Here is a 20,682-nt window from a genome sequence, read left to right on the forward strand (position 1 = left end):
GCGCTGGGGTGAAGCGTTGGAGGTGGAGCGAAGCGTTGGGGTGAAGCGTTGGAGGTGGAGCGAAGCGTTGGGGTGAAGCGTTGAAGGTGGAGCGAAGCGTTGGGGTGAAGCGTTGGAGGTGGAGCGAAGCGTTGGGACGAAGCGTTGGAGGTGGAGCGAAGCGTTGGGGTGAAGCGTTGGAGGTGGAGCGAAGCGTTGGGACGAAGCGTTGGAGGTGGAGCGAAGCGTTGGGGTGAAGCGTTGGAGGTGGAGCGTTGGAGGTGGAGCGAAGCGTTGGGGTGAAGCGTTGGAGGTGGAGCGAAGCGTTGGGACGAAGCGTTGGAGGTGGAGCGAAGCGTTGGGGTGAAGCGTTGGAGGTGGAGCGTTGGAGGTGGAGCGAAGCGTTGGGGTGAAGCGTTGGAGGTGGAGCGAAGCGTTGGGACGAAGCGTTGGAGGTGGAGCGAAGCGTTGGGGTGAAGCGTTGGAGGTGGAGCGAAGCGTTGGGACGAAGCGTTGGAGGTGGAGCGAAGCGTTGGGGTGAAGCGTTGGAGGTGGAGCGTTGGAGGTGGAGCGAAATGTTGGGGTGAAGGGTTGGAGGTGGAGCGAAGCTTTGGGGCGAAGCGTTGGGACGAAGCGTTGGAGGTGGAGCGAAGCGTTGGGGCGAAGCGTTGGGGCGAAGCGTTGGAGGTGGAGCGAAGCGTTGGAGGTGGAGCGAAGCGTTGGGGCAAAGTATTGGGGCGAAGTGTTGGGGCGAAGCGTTGGAGGTGGGGCGAAGTGTTGGGGCGAAGCGTTGGAGGTGGAGCGAAGCGTTGGGGCGAAGCGTTGGGACGAAGCGTTGGAGGTGGAGTGAAGCGTTGGGGCGAAGCGTTGGAGGTGGAGCGAAGCGTTGGAGGTGGAGCGAAGCGTTGGGGCGATGTGTTGGGGCGAAGCGTTGGAGGTGGAGCGAAGCGTTGGAGGTGGAGCGAAGCATTGGGGCGAAGTGTTGGGGCGAAGCGTTGGAGGTGGGGCGAAGTGTTGAGGCGAAGCGTTGGAGGTGGGGCGAAGCGTTGGAGGTGGAGCGAAGCATTGGAGGTGGAGCGAAGCGTTGGGGTGAAGCGTTGGGGCGAAGCGTTGGGGCGAAGCGTTGGAGGTGGAGCGAAGCGTTGGAGGTGGAGCGAAGCGTTGGAGGTGGAGCGAAGCGTTGGGGCGAAGCGTTGGAGGTGGAGCGAAGCGTTGGAGGTGGAGCGAAGCGTTGGAGTGAAGCGTTGGAGGTGGAGCGAAGCGTTGGGGCGAAGCGTTGGAGGTGGAGCGAAGCGTTGGGGCGAAGTGTTGGGGCGAAGCGTTGAAGGTGGAGCGAAGCGTTGAAGGTGGAGCGAAGCGTTGAAGGTGGAGCGAAGCGTTGGAGGTGGAGCAAAGCGTTGGGGCGAAGCGTTGGGGCGAAGCGTTGAAGGTGGAGCGAAGCGTTGAAGGTGGAGCGAAGCGCTGGAGGTGAAGCGTTGGAGGTGGAGCGAAGCGTTGGAGCGAACCGTTGGAGCGAACTGTTGTCAAGAGGAGCGCCAGCTCTGGTCAAAACCCACTGTAAGAACATGGTGCTAGCTATGCCAAGGTCGTGGGTTCAATTCCTGCATGGATCACATACATAAATACTAACACATGTATGTCCCTTTGGATGAACGCCACTGCTACATGTAACAGCCCTATAGTACTACATGTAACAGCCCTATAGTACTACATGTAACAACTCTATAGTACTACATGTAACAGCCCTATAGGACTACATGTAACAGCCCTATAGTACTACATGTAACAGCCCTATAGGACTACATGTAACAACTCTATAGTACTACATGTAACAGCCCTATAGGACTACATGTAACAGCTCTATAGTACTACATGTAACATCCCTATAGTACTACATGTAACATCCCTATAGTACTACATGTAACAGCCCTATAGGACTACATGTAACAGCTCTATAGTACTACATGTAACATCCCTATAGTACTACATGTAACAACTCTATAGTACTACATGTAACAGCCCTATAGGACTACATGTAACAGCTCTATAGTACTACATGTAACATCCCTATAGTACTACATGTAACATCCCTATAGTACTACATGTAACAGCCCTATAGGACTACATGTAACATCCCTATAGTACTACATGTAACAGCTCTATAGTACTACATGTAACATCCCTATAGTACTACATGTAACAGCCCTATAGGACTACATGTAACAGCCCTATAGGACTACATGTAACATCCCTATAGTACTACATGTAACATCCCTATAGTACTACATGTAACAGCCCTATAGTACTACATGTAACAACTCTATAGTACTACATGTAACAGCCCTATAGGACTACATGTAACAGCTCTATAGTACTACATGTAACATCCCTATAGTACTACATGTAACATCCCTATAGTACTACATGTAACATCCCTATAGTACTACATGTAACAGCCCTATAGGACTACATGTAACATCCCTATAGTACTACATGTAACAGCTCTATAGTACTACATGTAACATCCCTATAGTACTACATGTAACGGCCCTATAGGACTACATGTAACAGCCCTATAGGACTACATGTAACATCCCTATAGTACTACATGTAACATCCCTATAGTACTACATGTAACAGCCCTATAGTACTACATGTAACAGCCCTATAGTACTACATGTAACAGCCCTATAGTACTACATGTAACATCCCTATAGTACTACATGTAACAGCCCTATAGTACTACATGTAACAGCCCTATAGTACTACATGTAACATCCCTATAGTACTACATGTAACAGCCCTATAGTACTACATGTAACAGCCCTATAGGACTACATGTAACAGCCCTATAGTACTATATGTAACAGCCCTATAGTACTACATGTAACAGCCCTATAGTACTACATGTAACAGCCCTATAGTACTACATGTAACAGCCCTATAGTACTACATGTAACAGCCCTATAGTACTACATGTAACAGCCCTATAGGACTACATGTAACAGCCCTATAGTACTACATGTAACAGCCCTATAGTACTACATGTAACAGCCCTATAGTACTACATGTAACAGCCCTATAGTACTACATGTAACAGCCCTATAGGACTACATGTAACAGCCCTATAGGACTACATGTAACAGCCCTATAGGACTACATGTAACAGCCCTATAGTACTACATGTAACAGCCCTATAGTACTACATGTAACAGCCCTATAGGACTACATGTAACAGCCCTATAGGACTACATGTAACAGCCCTATAGGACTACATGTAACAGCCCTATAGTACTACATGTAACAGCCCTATAGGACTACATGTAACAGCCCTATAGGACTACATGTAACAGCCCTATAGGACTACATGTAACAGCCCTATAGTACTACATGTAACAGCCCTATAGGACTACATGTAACAGCCCTATAGGACTACATGTAACAGCCCTATAGTACTACATGTAACAGCCCTATAGGACTACATGTAACAGCCCTATAGTACTACATGTAACAGCCCTATAGTACTACATGTAACAGCCCTATAGTACTACATGTAACAGCCCTATAGGACTACATGTAACAGCCCTATAGGACTACATGTAACAGCCCTATAGTACTACATGTAACAGCCCTATAGTACTACATGTAACAGCTCTATAGTACTACATGTAACAGCCCTATAGTACTACATGTACCAGCCCTATAGGACTACATGTACCAGCCCTATAGGACTACATGTAACAGCCCTATAGGACTACATGTAACAGCCCTATAGGACTACATGTAACAGCCCTATAGGACTACATGTAACAACCCTATAGTACTACATGTAACAGCTCTATAGTACTACATGTAACAGCCCTATAGTACTACATGTAACAGCCCTATAGTACTACATGTAACAGCCCTATAGTACTACATGTAACAGCCCTATAGTACTACATGTAACAGCCCTATAGGACTACATGTAACAGCCCTATAGTACTACATGTAACAGCCCTATAGGACTACATGTAACAGCCCTATAGTACTACATGTAACAGCCCTATAGTACTACATGTAACAGCCCTATAGTACTACATGTAACAGCCCTATAGTACTACATGTAACAGCCCTATAGGACTACATGTAACAGCCCTATAGGACTACATGTAACAGCCCTATAGGACTACATGTAACAGCCCTATAGGACTACATGTAACAGCCCTATAGGACTACATGTAACAGCCCTATAGTACTACATGTAACAGCCCTATAGGACTACATGTAACAGCCCTATAGGACTACATGTAACAGCCCTATAGGACTACATGTAACAGCCCTATAGTACTACATGTAACAGCCCTATAGGACTACATGTAACAGCCCTATAGGACTACATGTAACAGCCCTATAGTACTACATGTAACAGCCCTATAGGACTATATGTAACAGCCCTATAGGACTACATGTAACAGCCCTATAGGACTACATGTAACAGCCCTATAGGACTATATGTAACAGCCTTATAGTACTACATGTAACAGCCCTATAGGACTACATGTAACAGCCCTATAGGACTACATGTAACAGCCCTATAGGACTACATGTAACAGCCCTATAGGACTACATGTAACAGCCCTATAGGACTACATGTAACATCCTTATAGTACTACATGTAACAGCCCTATAGGACTACATGTAACAGTCCTATAGGACTACATGTAACAGCCCTATAGTACTACATGTAACATCCCTATAGGACTACATGTAACAGCCCTATAGTACTACATGTAACAGCCCTATAGTACTACATGTAACAGCCCTATAGGACTACATGTAACAGCCCTATAGTACTACATGTAACGGCCCTATAGGACTACATGTAACAGCCCTATAGTACTACATGTAACAGCCCTATAGTACTACATGTAACAGCCCTATAGGACTACATGTAACAGCCCTATAGGACTACATGTAACAGCCCTATAGTACTACATGTAACAGCCCTATAGTACTACATGTAACAGCCCTATAGTACTACATGTAACGGCCCTATAGGACTACATTAACTGGTCTCGGAACATTTCTGTGATTTCTGTCCAATGATGCAGGTCTACTAACTACAGTCTACAGATCCCTGTACCTACACTGTGGGGCTCCTATACCTAATAACTATAAACTACTACAACTATACTATACTACTACAGTCTACAGAATACTGTACCTACACTGTGGGGCTTCTATACCTAATAACTATAAACTACTATACGATACTATACTACTACAGTCTACAGATCCCTGTATCTACACTGTGGGGCTCATATACCTAATAACTATAAACTACTATACTATACTACTACAGCCTACAGATCCCTGTAGCTACACTGTGGGGCTCCTATACCTAATAACTATAATGTAAAGGCAGTCATTGTTGTTCTCCTCCTCAGACGAGGAGGAGCATGGATCGGACCAAGATGCGGATTGGTGATTAATCATACTTTTAATGAAAACAGCAAACAAGACACTACAAAACTACAAAACAACAAACGTGACTAACCTTCAACCGTCCTGTGTGGCCCAAACACTGACACAGGAACAAACACCCACAAAACCCCAGTGAAACCCTGGCTGCCTTAGTATGACTCTCAATCAGAGACAAACGATACACACCTGTCTCTAATTGAGAATCATACCAGGCCGAACACAAAACCCAACATAGAAATACAAAACATAGACTACCCACCCAACACTCACGCCCTGACCAATAAAGACATACAAAACAAGAGAAAACAGGTCAGGAACGTGACAGAACCCCCCCCTTAAGGTGAGAACTCCGGGCGCACCAGCACAAAGTCTAGGGGAGGGTCTGGGTGGGCGTCTGTCCACGGTGGCGGCTCTGGCGGTGGACGAGGTCCCCACCCCACCATAGTCACTCCCCGCTTCCGTATCCCCCTCCCAATGACCACCCTCCAACTCAACCCACCTAAATAAAGGGGCAGCATCGGGATAAGGGGCAGCAGCTCCGGGATAAGGGGCAGCAGCTCCGGGATAAGGGGCAGCAGCTCCGGGATAAGGGGCAGCAGCTCCGGGATAAGGGGCAGCAGCTCCGGGATAAGGGGCAGCAGCTCCGGACTGACTGGCAGCTCCTGACTGTAGGGCAGCTCATGACTGTAGGGCAGCTCATGACTGTAGGGCAGCTCATGACTGTAGGGCAGCTCATGACTGTAGGGCAGCTCATGACTGTAGGGCAGCTCATGACTGTCTGACGGCTCCGGCAGATTCTGTCTGGTTGGCGTCTCTGGCAGATCCTGTCTGGTTGGCGTCTCTGGCAGATCCTGTCTGGTTGGCGTCTCTGGCAGATCCTGTCTGGTTGGCGGCCCTGGCAGATCCTGACTGACGACTGGCTCTAGCGGCTCCTGACTGACTATCGGCTCTGACGGCTCGGGACAGACGGGCGGCTCTAATGGCTCGGGACAGACGGATGGCTCAGACGGCACTGGGCAGACGGATGGCTCAGACGGCACTGGGGAGACGGATGGCTCAGACGGCACTGGGGAGACGGATGGCTCAGATGGCGCTATGGAGACGGATGGCTCAGATGGCGCTTGGCAGACGGGCAGTTCAGGCGCCGCTGGGCAGACGGGCAGTTCAGGCACCGCTGGGCAGACGGCAGACTCTGGCCGGCTGAGACGCACTATAGGCCTGGTGCGTGGTACCGGAACTGGAGGTACCGGGCTGAGGGCACGCACCTCAGGGCGAGTGCGGGGAACAGGAACAGGGCACACTGGACTCTCGTGGCGCACTCTAGGCCTGGTGCGTGGTACCGGAACTGGAGGTACCGGGCTGAGGGCACGCACCTCAGGGCGAGTGCGGGGAGAAGGAACAGTGCGTCCAGGGCTCTGGAGACGCACAGGAGGCTTGGTGCGTGGTGCCGGAACTGGAGGCACTGGGCTGGAGACACGCACCATAGGGAGAGTGCGTGGAAGAGGAACAGGGCTCTGGAGATGCACTGGAAGCCTGGTGCGTGGTGTAGGCACTGGTGGTACTGAGCTGGGGTGGGAAGGTGGCGCCGGATATACCGGACCGTGAAGGAGGACACGTGCTCTTGAGCACCGAGCCTCCCCAACCTTACCAGGTTGAATGGTCCCCGTAGCCCTGCCAGTGCGGCGAGGTGGAATAGCCCGCACTGGGCTATGCAGGCGAACCGGGGACACCACCTGTAAGGCTGGTGCCATGTACGCCGGCCCGAGGAGACGTACTGGAGACCAGATACGTTGGGCCGGCTTCATGGCACTCGGCTCGATGCCCAACCTAGCCCTCCCAGTGCGGCAAGGTGGAATAGCCCGCACTGGGCTAAGCACGCGTACTGGGGACACCGTGCGCTTTACCGCATAACACGGTGTCTGACCAGTACGACGCCCTCTTACTCCACGGCAAGCCCGGGGAGTTGGCTCAGGTATCCAACCCGGCTTCGCCACACTCCCCTTTAGCCCCCCCCCCCCCCAAGAAATTTTTGGGTGAGCCTCTCGGGCTTCCAGCCTCTCATACGTGCTGCCTCCTCAATCCACCGCTCCTGGGCTGTGGCTGCCTTCTTCTCCTCCCGCAAGCGGCGATCCACACCAACCTTAGCCCAGGGTCCTTCTCCGTTGAATATTTGTTCCCAACTCCATTCCTCTTCTCTCCATTGCTTTAGTTCCTTTCCTCCGGCTCCAATCCGCTTGGTCCTGTTGTGGTGGGTGTTTCTGTAAAGGCAGTCATTGTTGTTCTCCTCCTCAGACGAGGAGGAGCATGGATCGGACCAAGATGCGGATTGGTGATTAATCATACTTTTAATGAAAACAGCAAACAAGACACTACAAAACTACAAAACAACAAACGTGACTAACCTTCAACCGTCCTGTGTGGCCCAAACACTGACACAGGAACAAACACCCACAAAACCCCAGTGAAACCCTGGCTGCCTTAGTATGACTCTCAATCAGAGACAAACGATACACACCTGTCTCTAATTGAGAATCATACCAGGCCGAACACAAAACCCAACATAGAAATACAAAACATAGACTACCCACCCAACACTCACGCCCTGACCAATAAAGACATACAAAACAAGAGAAAACAGGTCAGGAACGTGACATATAAACTACTATAACTATACTACTACAGTCTACAGATCCCTGTACCTACACTGTGGGGCTCATATACCTAATAACTATAAACTACTATACTATACTACTACAGCCTACAGATCCCTGTAGCTACACTGTGGAGCTCCTATACCTAATAACTATAAACTACTATACTATACTATACTACTACAGTCTACAGATCCCTGTACTTACACTGTGGGGCTCCTATACCTAATAACTATAAACTACTATAACTATACTACTACAGTCTACAGATCCCTGTACATTGATGCTCTACTAGGTTGTCCTTGGGATACTAACAGCCAGCCTGTCCAGTGATCACTCATTAATCAACACTGATTACATGTTATTGATCAGGTAGTCCCAGTTGAATAGGTTCAACAGCCTGGAAGAACTGGCAATTGACCCAGATGTTTTTGGGCATTTGATTCATTAGCTGACGAACCAATTGCAGATCTCCGGGTAGCTAAAGAGGGCGGGGCTTGACAATGGGTTAATTGACGTGACTGAGATAACTTTATAGCTCACAAACTAGAAACAACAGTTACTACTCGAATATCAATGCCCTGTAAGTATTTTGAACCGTTTCCATGACTATGTAATCATCTTATTAACATAAATATAGGAAGTTTAATTTCCTTGTTGTATATCAATCCACTCTTATGATGTCCCTACCACAATAGCCTACCCCTGACTGCATTAGCCTACCCCTGCCTGCATTAGCCTACCCCTGCCTGCATTAGCCTACCCCTGCCAGCATTAGCCTACCCCTGCCTGCATTAGCCTACCCCTGCCTGCATTAGCCTACCCCTGCCTGCATAAGCCTACCCCTGCCTGCCTTAGCCTACCCCTGCCTGCCTTAGCCTACCCCTGCCTGCATTAGCCTACCCCTGCCTGCATAAGCCTACCCCTGCCTGCATAAGCCTACCCCTGCCTGCATTAGCCTACCCCTGCCTGCATTAGTCTACCCCTGCCTGCATTAGCCTACCCCTGCCTGCATAAGCCTACCCCTGCCTGCCTTAGCCTACCCCTGCCTGCATAAGCCTACCCCTGCCTGCATTAGCCTACCCCTGCCTACATTAGCCTACCCCTGCCTGCATTAGCCTACCCCTGCCTGCATTAGCCTACCCCTGCCAGCATTAGCCTACCCCTGCCTGCATTAGCCTACCCCTGCCTGCATTAGCCTACCCCTGCCTGCCTTAGCCTACCTCTGCCTGCATTAGCCTACCCCTGCCTGCATTAGCCTACCCCTGCCTGCATTAGCCTACCCCTGCCTGCATTAGCCTACCCCTGCCTGCATTAGCCTACCCCTGCCTGCATTAGCCTACCCCTGCCTGCCTTAGCCTACCCCTGCCTGCATTAGCCTACCCCTGCCTGCATTAGCCTACCCCTGCCTGCATTAGCCTACCCCTGCCTGCATAATTTAAGCTAAAAGAAGCCTATCCAACATGGAGAATCTTCCCACAAATTAGAGAGTTCAGCTCAACAAGTTAATGTATTACCTGTATAACCCACTGGTACCTAGTTAATATAATGGTCTATCAGACTGGTACCTAGTTAATATAATGGTCTATCAGACTGGTACCTAGTTAATATAATGTTCTATCAGACTGGTACCTAGTTAATATAATGGTCTATCAGACTGGTACCTAGTTAATATAATGGTCTATCAGACTGGTACCTAGTTAATATAATGGTCTATCAGACTGGTACCTAGTTAATATAATGGTCTATCAGACTGGTACCTAGTTAATATAATGGTCTATCAGACTGGTACCTAGTTAATATAATGGTCTATCAGACTGGTACCTAGTTAATATAATGGTCTATCAGACTGGTACCTAGTTAATATAATGGTCTATCAGACTGGTACCTAGTTAATATAATGGTCTATCAGACTGGTAACTAGTTAATATAATGGTCTATCAGACTGGTACCTAGTTAATATAATGTTCAGTCATACCTTGAAAAGGAGGGTTTAAAATGGTTCTTCCTCAGCTCTTAAGGTTCCTTGGAGAACTCTTACCAGATAAAGAACCTTTGAGTTAAGTATGGGGTTCTTGGCGTGACATTTACGGTTCTTCAGAATTCTAAAAGGTTCTGGAAATGTATGGAAGCCTCCAGTTGTGTCCCTTTCATAGCACCCAGCAAATCGGCCAGTGTTAACTAGTGTTGGTTTTTCAGTGTAACATTTTCTAATGTTGATTCAAGAGTTAAATTAACACTGTAAAAGGTTACATTAACACTGTAAAAAGTTACATTAACACTGTAAAAGTTAAATTAACACTGTAAAAAGTTACATTAACACTCAGGCGTGTAAAAGAACCCCAGTGTTGGTGTTAATAACCAGAGTTGAACCAAAACCATGGCCATCACTATCATATTTCCCAGCATGCTCTATTTGTTTTTGCACACACACACACACACACACACACACACACACACACACACACACACACACACACACACACACACACACACACACACACACACACACACACACACACACACACACACACACACACACACACACAGTATTATTCATAGGCTGGAGGGGCTAGTCCTGAATCAAGGGCATCTAGTTGTCATTGCTGCTGTACAACTCATAACGTCTCTGCCAAATGGCACCCTATTCCCGTTATAGTGCACTACTTTAGACCAGAGCCTTATAGGCCATGGCCAAAAGTAGTGCACTACATAGGGAATAGGGTGCCATTTGGGAAGCATCCAAGGGCATGTTGTCGTACCGCTGTACAACTCATATTCATTAATCTTCAGCTTGACCAAGGTCTTATCATTAAATTAATGATTCAACATTATTCATTGCTTTGATTAAAAATGGCATGAATCCTATGAGTCATTTATACAGCTGTATTCAGGAACAGGAAGAGACATGAATCATTTAAAAGGAAATAGGTACAGTATATGATCATTACAACTGGATCTAAAACATTTAGAAGATCAAAAACTTTGTTGGACGTAATCATATATTTTTTCCAAAGCCAACCAGGACACGCACGCACGCGAGCACTCGCGCACACACACACTCGCGCACACACACACTCGCGCACACACACACTCGCGCACACACACTCGCGCACACACACTCGCACACACACACTCGCACACACACACTCGCACACACACACTCGCACACACACACACACACACACACACACACACACACACACACACACACACACACACACACACACACACACACACACACACACACACACACACACACACACACACACACACACACACACACACACACACACACACTGTTGAGCAGCATCCTCAAAGCAGAATAAAAAGCTTAATTAGGCTAAGAGCTGCAGTCGTCAAAAGCTGCATTACTCTGATTGCCAAAGTCCAGTTGTGATGAATACCTCTGTGACATATTGTAATAAAACTATTTCAAATGCACCAGCCCAGTGGGGACCCATAATGCACCAGCACCAACCCAGTGGGGACCCATAATGTTCACCAGCACAGTGCTCTTCCGTTAAAATGCTTCTCATTGTCGTAATAGGCCACCTCTGGTTCTTAGAAGTTAACCTGATATAAAAAACAATCTCTTCTCTTCTGTTCTGTTTTATACGTCATTGGCGTAGCACCCACAGCACCCGCAAGGCGGTGGGGCCCCACGAGCTCTGGCTTCCCATGCACCCGTCATCTCACACCTATATCTAAATTGTATATATATATTTTTTTATAAATAATTTTGAAGGTAACCCTCCTGTTTAATTTCCACATGTAACAGGTGAGCCAGACAAACAATATACACTGAAGAACAATATAAACACAACATGCAACAATTACAGTTCATATGAAGGAAATCAGTCAATTGAAATAAATGAGTTAGGCCCTAATCTATGGATTTCACATGTCTGGGAATACAGGTATACATACAGTGTCTCCTGACCTCTCCTGTCTCAGCCTCCAGTATTTATGCTGCAGTAGTTTATGTGTCAGGGGGCTAGGGTCAGTCTGTTATATCTGGAGTATTTCTCCTGTCTTATCCGGTGTCCTGTGTGAATTTAAGTATGCTCTCTCTAATTCTTTCTTTCTTTCTCTCTCTCGGAGGACCTGAGCCCTAGGACCATGCCTCAGGACTACCTGGCATGATGACTCCTTGTTGTCCCCAGTCCACCTGGCCGTGCTGCTGCTCCAGTTTCAACTGTTCTGCCTGCGGCTATGGAACCCTGACCTGTTCACTGTGATTACTATTATTTGACCATGCTGGTCATTTATGAACATTTGAACATCTTGGCCATGTTCTGTTATAATCTCCACCCGGCACAGCCAGAAGAGGACTGGCCACCCCTCATAGCCTGGTTCCTCTCTAGGTTTCTTCCTAGATTTTGGCCTTTCTAGGGAGTTTTTCCTAGCCACCGTGCTTCTACACCTGTATTGCTTGCTGTTTGGGGTTTTAGGCTGGGTTTCTGTACAGCACTTTGATATATCAGCTGATGTAAGAAGGGCTATATAAATAAATCAGATTTGATATGTTGGTCACAGATACCTTAAAAAAAAAGTAGGGGTGTGGATCAGAAAACCAGTCAGTATCTGGTGTGACCACCATTTGCCTCATGCAGCGCGACACATCTCCTTCACATTGAGTTAATCAGGCAGTTGATTGTGGCCTGTCGAATGTTGACCCACTCCTCTTCAATGGCTGTGTGAAGTTGCTGGACATTAGCGGTAACTGGAGAACGCTGTTGTACACGTCGATCCAGAGCATCCCAAACATGCTCAATGGGTGACATGTCTGGTGAGTATGCAGGCCATGGAAGAACTAGGAATTTTTCAGCTTCCAGGAATTCTGTACAGATTCTTGTGACATGGGGCAGTGCATTATCATGCTGAAACATGAGGTGATGGCGGCGGATGAATGGCACGACAATAGGCGTCAGGATCTCAGCAAACCGCTCGCCCACACAACGCCATATACACAGTCTGCTATCTGCCCGGTACAGTTGACACCAGGATTCATCAGAGAAGAGCACACTTCTCCAGCGTTCCAGTTGCCATCAAAGGTGAGCATTTACCCACTGAAGTTGGTTACGACGCTGAACTGCAGTCAGGTCAAGACCCTGGTGAGGATGACAAGCACAAAGATTAGCTTCACTGAGACGGTTCCTGACAGTGTGTGCGGATATTCTTCGATTGTGCAAACCCACAGTTTCTGCAGCTGTCCGAGTGGCTGGTCTCAGACGATCCCACCGGTGAAGAAGCCGGATGTGGAGGTCCTGGGCTGGCGTGGTTACACGTGGTCTGCGGTTGTGAGGCCAGTTGGACATACTGCTAAATTCTCTAAAACAACGTTGGAAGTGGCTTATGGTAGAGAAATTAACATTCAAATCTATGGCAACAGCTCTGGTGGACATTCCTTCAGTCAGCATGCCAATTGTACACTCCCTCAAAACTTAAGACGTGACATTGTGTTGTGTGATAAAACTGCACATTTTAGAGTGGCCTTTTATTGTCTCCCAGCACAAGGTGCACCTGTGTAATTATCATGCTCTTTAATCATCTTCTTGATATGCCATACATGTCAGGTGAATGGATTATTTTGGCAAAGGAGAAATGCTCACTAACAGGGATGTAAACAAATTTGTGCACAACAATTTGACAGAAATAAGCTTTTTGTTCGTATGGAACATTTCTGGGATATTATATTTCAGCTCATGAAACATGGGACCAACACTTTACATGTTACGTTTATATTGTTGTTCAGTATAGTTGTCATACATCTAGTTAGCCTGTTCCTCAGCGGCGCGGGCGGCAGCCCTACCTCGTCCTCCTCACCTAATTGGCTATTACGTTTTTTTTCTTCAGTTAGGTGAATCAGGTCGGACTCGGATGGAGAGTGAGTGCGTTGTTCAAGCTCGTGCCAAATGACCGAAGATAACCACATCAGCAAAGCTACCCCCCTTTGCCAGAAGGCCTTATGCAGCAGCAGGACTAGACAGAGACCTCACTGCCCGGCCTGACAATGACAGTGGCCTTGCGCCTCCTCTTCTTCCTTCCCCCCGGGAATAGTGACAGTTCCTCTAGTGAGATGCCGCCCCCCCCCCCCCCTTCTCCTCCTCACAGCTGTCGACTGCCAGAGACCCAGTGGCGCTCATGAGAGCGACCCCCCTTCTGTGGACACTTGTAAATCTACGAGTGATGAGACGGATAGCCCCGACAGCGTGGAGTCTGAGCTCCAATGTGTAATATAATAGGCTACCAGATAAATACTATATATAGCTATAGATAAGCTAGTAGGCTAGACTACAATGTCTGCATAAACAATCCATACTAAACTATTGTTTTGATGGTGGACTGGTTATATTACTTGTAGTGGGGTGTATTCATGGTTGCCACGGGAAGCCAAGCTTCCCCCAAAAATTTACAAACCCCCCCCCCCATACAAAATAATTGATTTTTCGTCTTTCTGTGTTTCATACATTTCCTTAAATTCGCAAGAGGCTAAATGTATGTCACCGGAGAAAGCAGCCGATCAAATGAATCAGCGCCCCTCTGTCTCAGTATGTGTAGCGTATCTATCTTACGCTGTCTGGTCAAAACAAGAGTATGACATTGTTGCCAACCATAGCATTGAATGGTTGGCAACTAAACTGAGTGAGCTCAGCTGTGAATGGCCCTGGCGCACCTAAAAAAAAAAGTGTCAAGGAAAGCCAGTTTGGATTTGGCTTCAGACCAATCACATCACATCCGAAGCCAAACTCATTGACAGAAAAAAAACGTACATTGTTGCATCTCGTGGTGTCGTTGTCTTCTGGTGGCTAGTCCGAAAATGTAGGAAACATTACCTTGATTGACCATGCTGTAGAACATGGAACTCTGTGTTCCATCCAATATGTTTTGTGGACTTCACAGATCAAATGTTGCTCCCTGGTTTGGTAATGAAACAAAGCTGTGGTTGAAAGCAAAGCTACAGGCTACTACAAGCACTAGCACCAGGTAACCTGATAGTTCATGGACAGGCAGCCGCCTAGACGTTGCAGTTTCAGAACCATGGACAGCCATCAGTAGTATAAACTTTGTAAGTGGCTGAAGCATAAGATTATTTTGGTTAGGTAGGGGGGGGGGGGGGACTCAGGCTTCACAGGATTCTGGAGACACTGCGCTATGCCAGTGGTGTAAGAACATGGCTAGTAAATGTGTTTCTCTTTATCTGACCAATTAAAGGAAAGGGGAATTCTACCAATAGCCCGATTAGCCATACAGAATTAAAAAAGCAGTTGGCGTTTGAAATGAAACTGTCCTCATCTGTTCTTAGTAACCAAAAACAGCAACGGTACTAGAGCCTTAAGCCTAGAGGCCATCCATCTGTAGTGTTAGTGGTGAATCTGTCCATGTGTCACTATGCAAAACACCCCGCTATCTCTCTGCTGCACAACAATGGCCAAATTTACAGCTTCCACACAGGGATCAATAGTGATTTGATTGGTGCCTCATTCAACTTGAAGGTCAGAGCAGAAGATCACGGGTCTGTCCCAAATGGCACCCAATTCCCTATATAGTGCACTATTTTAGACCAGGGTCAGTAGGACTCTGCACCCAATTCCCTATATAGTGCCCTACTTTAGACCAGGGTCGGTAGGACTCTGGCACCCTATTCCCTACATAGTGCACCACTTTAGACCAGGATCAGTAGGACTCTGGCACCCTATTCCCTACATAGTGCCCTACTTTCGATCAGCTTTGGTCTAAAGTAGTGCACTATATTGGTAATATAGGGAGCCTTTTGGGAATGAAACCCACCTCATTTTAGACCACGGCGACCTCCTGCCAGACCTCATCAACATCAGAAACCCTCCTATTGCTTTGTACATCCACTTTCTCACAGCAACTTGTGAATGAAGTGAACGTTCTCGAATCTTGTCCCACAGAGACAGTGATAATTCAAGGGCATTCAACTCCAACGGTTTTCTCGGCTACTGTAAAATACTTTTAACACGGTAACATATTTGATGTGTTTTATGGTTTTTCATAGGACTGTTGGGAGATAAGTCCCCCGTTGTGGGCTCAAGAAGATCCAAATAATCAAACAACTCATCAACAATACCTCTCAGCTGGAGGTGTGATGATTTAGCGTGGTCTTCCTTATATGTAAGCACTTCCTGTCTCATTGTTATGTGGCAACATCCTAATAACGTGGTAATTCTAATCAAATGCAGAAATTACCCCTTAAAAAAATGCACCTTCTGGTATAGAGGTATTTAGAAATCTAGCCTAACAGTTTCAAATAGTTCAATAGACATTACATTTACAATTTAACTCGAATAGAAGCAGATAGGCTACAAAACACAATTCAACCTCAAGGAAGCATACACACAAACACAATACTTTTCAGCATCAATATCTTTGAGGTACCAATCACATTATAGGCTACTCTATCACACCGCAACTAATTAACAAGCATAATCAGACCTTGCAACAACACTTGAGACATAGCAATTATCCCAGCGGCACTTGAGACGTGACACTTACCGAAGACGAGTAATTAATGGGCATTAAAACAGATTCTGGAGAACTTTGCTGAACTCAATGGCATTAGAAAATTCCCGGAGACAGAGAAGCCTACCTTTTCTGTGTTCTGTGATCTCTTCCTTCCCAGAGTCAGTCTTTAGCTGTGTAGCCTATCGTTCAACAGTGTCGTAAGCACCTGGTAAATAAGGATAATATATTTCCTGTGGCGAAAGTCGATTAAATTGTGGATAAATTGTCGCGTAAGGTTGTACAGTCAAGCCTCTAAAGCTTAAATTATCTTCGCTCCTCACTTCTCTCGCGCATCGCTTCTATCCACACTGCAACTGGCGCTCGAGCGCGGATCATTTAAATAGCAGTGACGTCACGAAGGCTCTCATCTCTGGTACCAGAGCTGGGGTCAATTCGGATTGAAGGCAGTCAGTTCAGAAAGGGATTTCAATTCAAAATAAAACTATTGAAACACTTTTTGACATAAATAGCTTCTCCTCGTCAGTTTGAAAATAGATGCTGTTTTTTTTTTCTTAATTTTTTTTATTGTTATTTAAATTAACTTCCTGCATTGACTGACTTCTATTCGAATTGACCAGCCCTGCATGGACATGTGCCCATTCATAAATATATATTTATATATGTTTTATTTATTTAACGTTTATTTAACTAGGAAAGTCAGTTAAGAACAAATTCTTATTTACAATGACGGTTTACCAAAAGGCAAAGACCTCCTGCGGGGACAGGGGCCTGGGATTAAAATACATAAATAAATACAATATAAATATAGGACAAAACACATATCACAACAAGAGAGACAACACAACACTTCATAAAGAGATACCTAAAACGGGGACGGAGGCCTGGGATTAAAAATATTTAAAAATAATAATAATATCACGCAATATAACGATAATAATTAATTATAACATCAAAAGATCACATTGGTTCGGATATGATCATTATACAGTTTGATTAACACACATCTATTTAATGGTTTTGCATAGAACATTAACATCGGTGGAGAAACAAACTTTTGCATATTGTCACAATTAATCAGTTGAGAGATCAAGCATCAGTGCAATTCGCTTTGGCTTTAAAAAGACTTAGATTTAGAATTACTTTATTTTCCAAAGGGAATTTAATTTCTGGTGTCAGAGCAGGGATATACAAGCACATTCAAATCACTGAGGACAGTGCACTGCATAAAACAAAGGTTTAAACTGGACATGTTAACATATTGTTTTCCGCTTTTCTAAAAACACACTGGCATTTATCATTTGTAAGAAAAAAATCTGTGTGTGTGTGTGTGTGTGTGTGTGTGTACGGAATTGATGACGTCAACTCGACGAGCCCGCCGCGTTTGCGCAGTGTTCTTCCTGGACTTGAATGGTTTGTTTACAACTTCGGAATCGGTTCCCGCTTGTCTTGTCAACGGCAGCTAATCTTTCAAAAACAATCGTGCCAAACGCGTTTTCTATGAAGCCGGGTGACAATGATTAAGACCGAGAAGGTGTTGCATTTGAAGAGTTCCCGTGGACGGAAAGTTCGTGTGGTTCGGGAACATTATTTGAGAGAACATGTTCCCTGCTACAGCTCTCTCTGTCAGGCACAATGCGCCAACGGTAAAGTCAGGTTTTACTAAAATAAAATACTCTATAAGTCTTCCTTTTGATGTCTTCAAATTTTAGAGAAACGTAAATGTAACATGCTATCTAGCTAAATTACAACAAGGAATATGCTAAACTATGATGTTTCTCTTTTGTATTACACAGTCACGTGATGATAGTTGTTAGTTGTTACGCCGTAACAACACCTGCCACGCTTTTAACACCTAGTTCTCGAGTACAATAGCTAGAAAATAATGATGATGGCCATCACAGTCAAGGTAGATAAGACGACTTAGACTCCTGTGCATAAATTCATATAGCTAAGAATAGACGTGGATGTTGTTGACACAGTGGTGCTGTGTTTGCAATGATCTCCATCAGGACATGGTAGAGTCTGAATCTGTTCCCCCCTTGTTCTGTCCCAACAGAAGGCAAGGTGCTGTCTGGAGATGTGACTCACTATGTGATGCCTGATGCTGGCGTGGCGAGAGACTTTATGGAGATTCTGGAGTTTAGAGAGATCCAGGGGATAGTGTTCACCCAGACTGCCTGCCAGGCCGTCCAACACAGCAGAGGACGCAGGTACAGGAGCTACACGCCTACATCCTACACCCCTCCAATGAGATAATTACTGTAACACAGGTTGAGTAACTAGGCCTACACCACTCACATCTACCATTGGTGTTGGGGCAGACAGTAGTAATGAGACATCTACCATTGGTGTTGGGGCAGACAGTAGTAATGAGACATCTACCATTGGTGTTGGGGCAGACAGTAGTAATGAGACATCTACCATTGGTGTGAGGGAAGACAGTAGTAATGAGACATCTACCATTGGTGTTGGGGTAGACAGTAGTAATGAGACATCTACCATTGGTGTTGGAGCAGACAGTAGTAATGAGACATCTACCATTGGTGTTGGGGCAGACAGTGGTAATGAGACATCTACCATTGGTGTTGGGGCAGACAGTAGTAATGAGACATCTACCATTGGTGTTGGGGCAGACAGTAGTAATGAGACATCTACCATTGGTGTTGGGGCAGACAGTAGTATTGAGACATCTACCATTGGTGTTGGGGCAGACAGTAGTGATGAGACATCTACCATTGGTGTTGGGGCAGACAGTGGTAATGAGACATCTACCATTGGTGTTGGGGTAGACAGTAGTAATGAGACATATACCATTGGTGTGAGGGTAGACAGTAGTAATGAGACATCTACCATTGGTGTTGGGGTAGACAGTAGTAATGAGACATATACCATTGGTGTGAGGGTAGACAGTAGTAATGAGACATCTACCGTTGGTGTTGGGGAAGACAGTAGTAATGAGACATCTACCATTGGTGTTGGGGCAGACAGTACTAATGAGACATCTACCATTGGTGTTGGGGCAGACAGTAGTAATGAGACATCTACCATTGGTGTTGGGGCAGACAGTAGTAATGAGACATCTACCATTGGTGTTGGGGCAGACAGTGGTAATGAGACATCTACCATTGGTGTTGGGGCAGACAGTAGTAATGAGACATCTACCATTGGTGTTGGGGCAGACAGTAGTAATGAGACATCTACCATTGGTGTTGGGGTAGACAGTAGTAATGAGACATCTACCATTGGTGTTGGGGCAGACAGTAGTAATGAGACATCTACCATTGGTGTTGGGGAAGACAGTAGTAATGAGACATCTACCATTGGTGTTGGGGCAGACAGTAGTAATGAGACATCTACCATTGGTGTTGGGGCAGACAGTAGTAATGAGACATCTACCATTGGTGTTGGGGCAGACAGTGGTAATGAGACATCTACCATTGGTGTTGGGGCAGACAGTAGTAATGAGACATCTACCATTGGTGTTGGGGCAGACAGTAGTAATGAGACATCTACCATTGGTGTTGGGGTAGACAGTAGTAATGAGACATATACCATTGGTGTGAGGGTAGACAGTAGTAATGAGACATCTACCATTGGTGTTGGGGTAGACAGTAGTAATGAGACATATACCATTGGTGTGAGGGTAGACAGTAGTAATGAGACATCTACCATTGGTGTTGGGGCAGACAGTAGTAATGAGACATCTACCATTGGTGTTGGGGCAGACAGTAGTAATGAGACATCTACCATTGGTGTTGGGTTAGACAGTAGTAATGAGACATCTACCATTGGTGTTGGGGCAGACAGTAGTAATGAGACATCTACCATTGGTGTTGGGGAAGACAGTAGTAATGAGACATCTACCATTGGTGTTGGGGCAGACAGTAGTAATGAGACATCTACCATTGGTGTGAGGGGCAGACAGTAGTAATGAGACATCTACCATTGGTGTTGGGGTAGACAGTAGTAATGAGACATATACCATTGGTGTGAGGGTAGACAGTAGTAATGAGACATCTACCATTGGTGTTGGGGCAGACAGTAGTGATGAGACATCTACCATTGGTGTTGGGGCAGACAGTGGTAATGAGAC

The 20,682-nt window shown here is 46.2% G+C and overlaps 2 protein-coding genes across 3 annotated transcripts in view; one reads left to right on the forward strand and one right to left on the reverse strand.

The window, feature by feature from the left end:
* The window catches only part of LOC139575523 (multiple epidermal growth factor-like domains protein 11), a 324,245-nt gene extending 307,320 nt beyond the window's left edge, over window positions 1-16,925 (reverse strand). The window contains exon 1 of the mRNA XM_071400542.1: window positions 16,714-16,925. The gene's annotated coding sequence lies outside the window, so the exon portion shown is untranslated. The remainder of the gene's footprint in view (window positions 1-16,713) is intronic.
* Window positions 16,926-17,978: 1,053 nt separating this feature from the next.
* Window positions 17,979-20,682, forward strand: part of dis3l (DIS3 like exosome 3'-5' exoribonuclease) — a 37,978-nt gene continuing 35,274 nt past the window's right edge. For both annotated transcript variants that reach the window (XM_071400544.1, XM_071400545.1), the window contains exons 1-2: window positions 17,979-18,232; window positions 18,646-18,799. In XM_071400544.1, coding sequence (XP_071256645.1) covers window positions 18,103-18,232; window positions 18,646-18,799 — 284 coding nt within the window. In that variant the 5' untranslated portion in view covers window positions 17,979-18,102. The remainder of the gene's footprint in view (window positions 18,233-18,645; window positions 18,800-20,682) is intronic.

This window comes from Salvelinus alpinus, chromosome 5, assembly GCF_045679555.1.
Source record: "Salvelinus alpinus chromosome 5, SLU_Salpinus.1, whole genome shotgun sequence".
Classification (NCBI taxonomy): domain Eukaryota; kingdom Metazoa; phylum Chordata; class Actinopteri; order Salmoniformes; family Salmonidae; genus Salvelinus; species Salvelinus alpinus.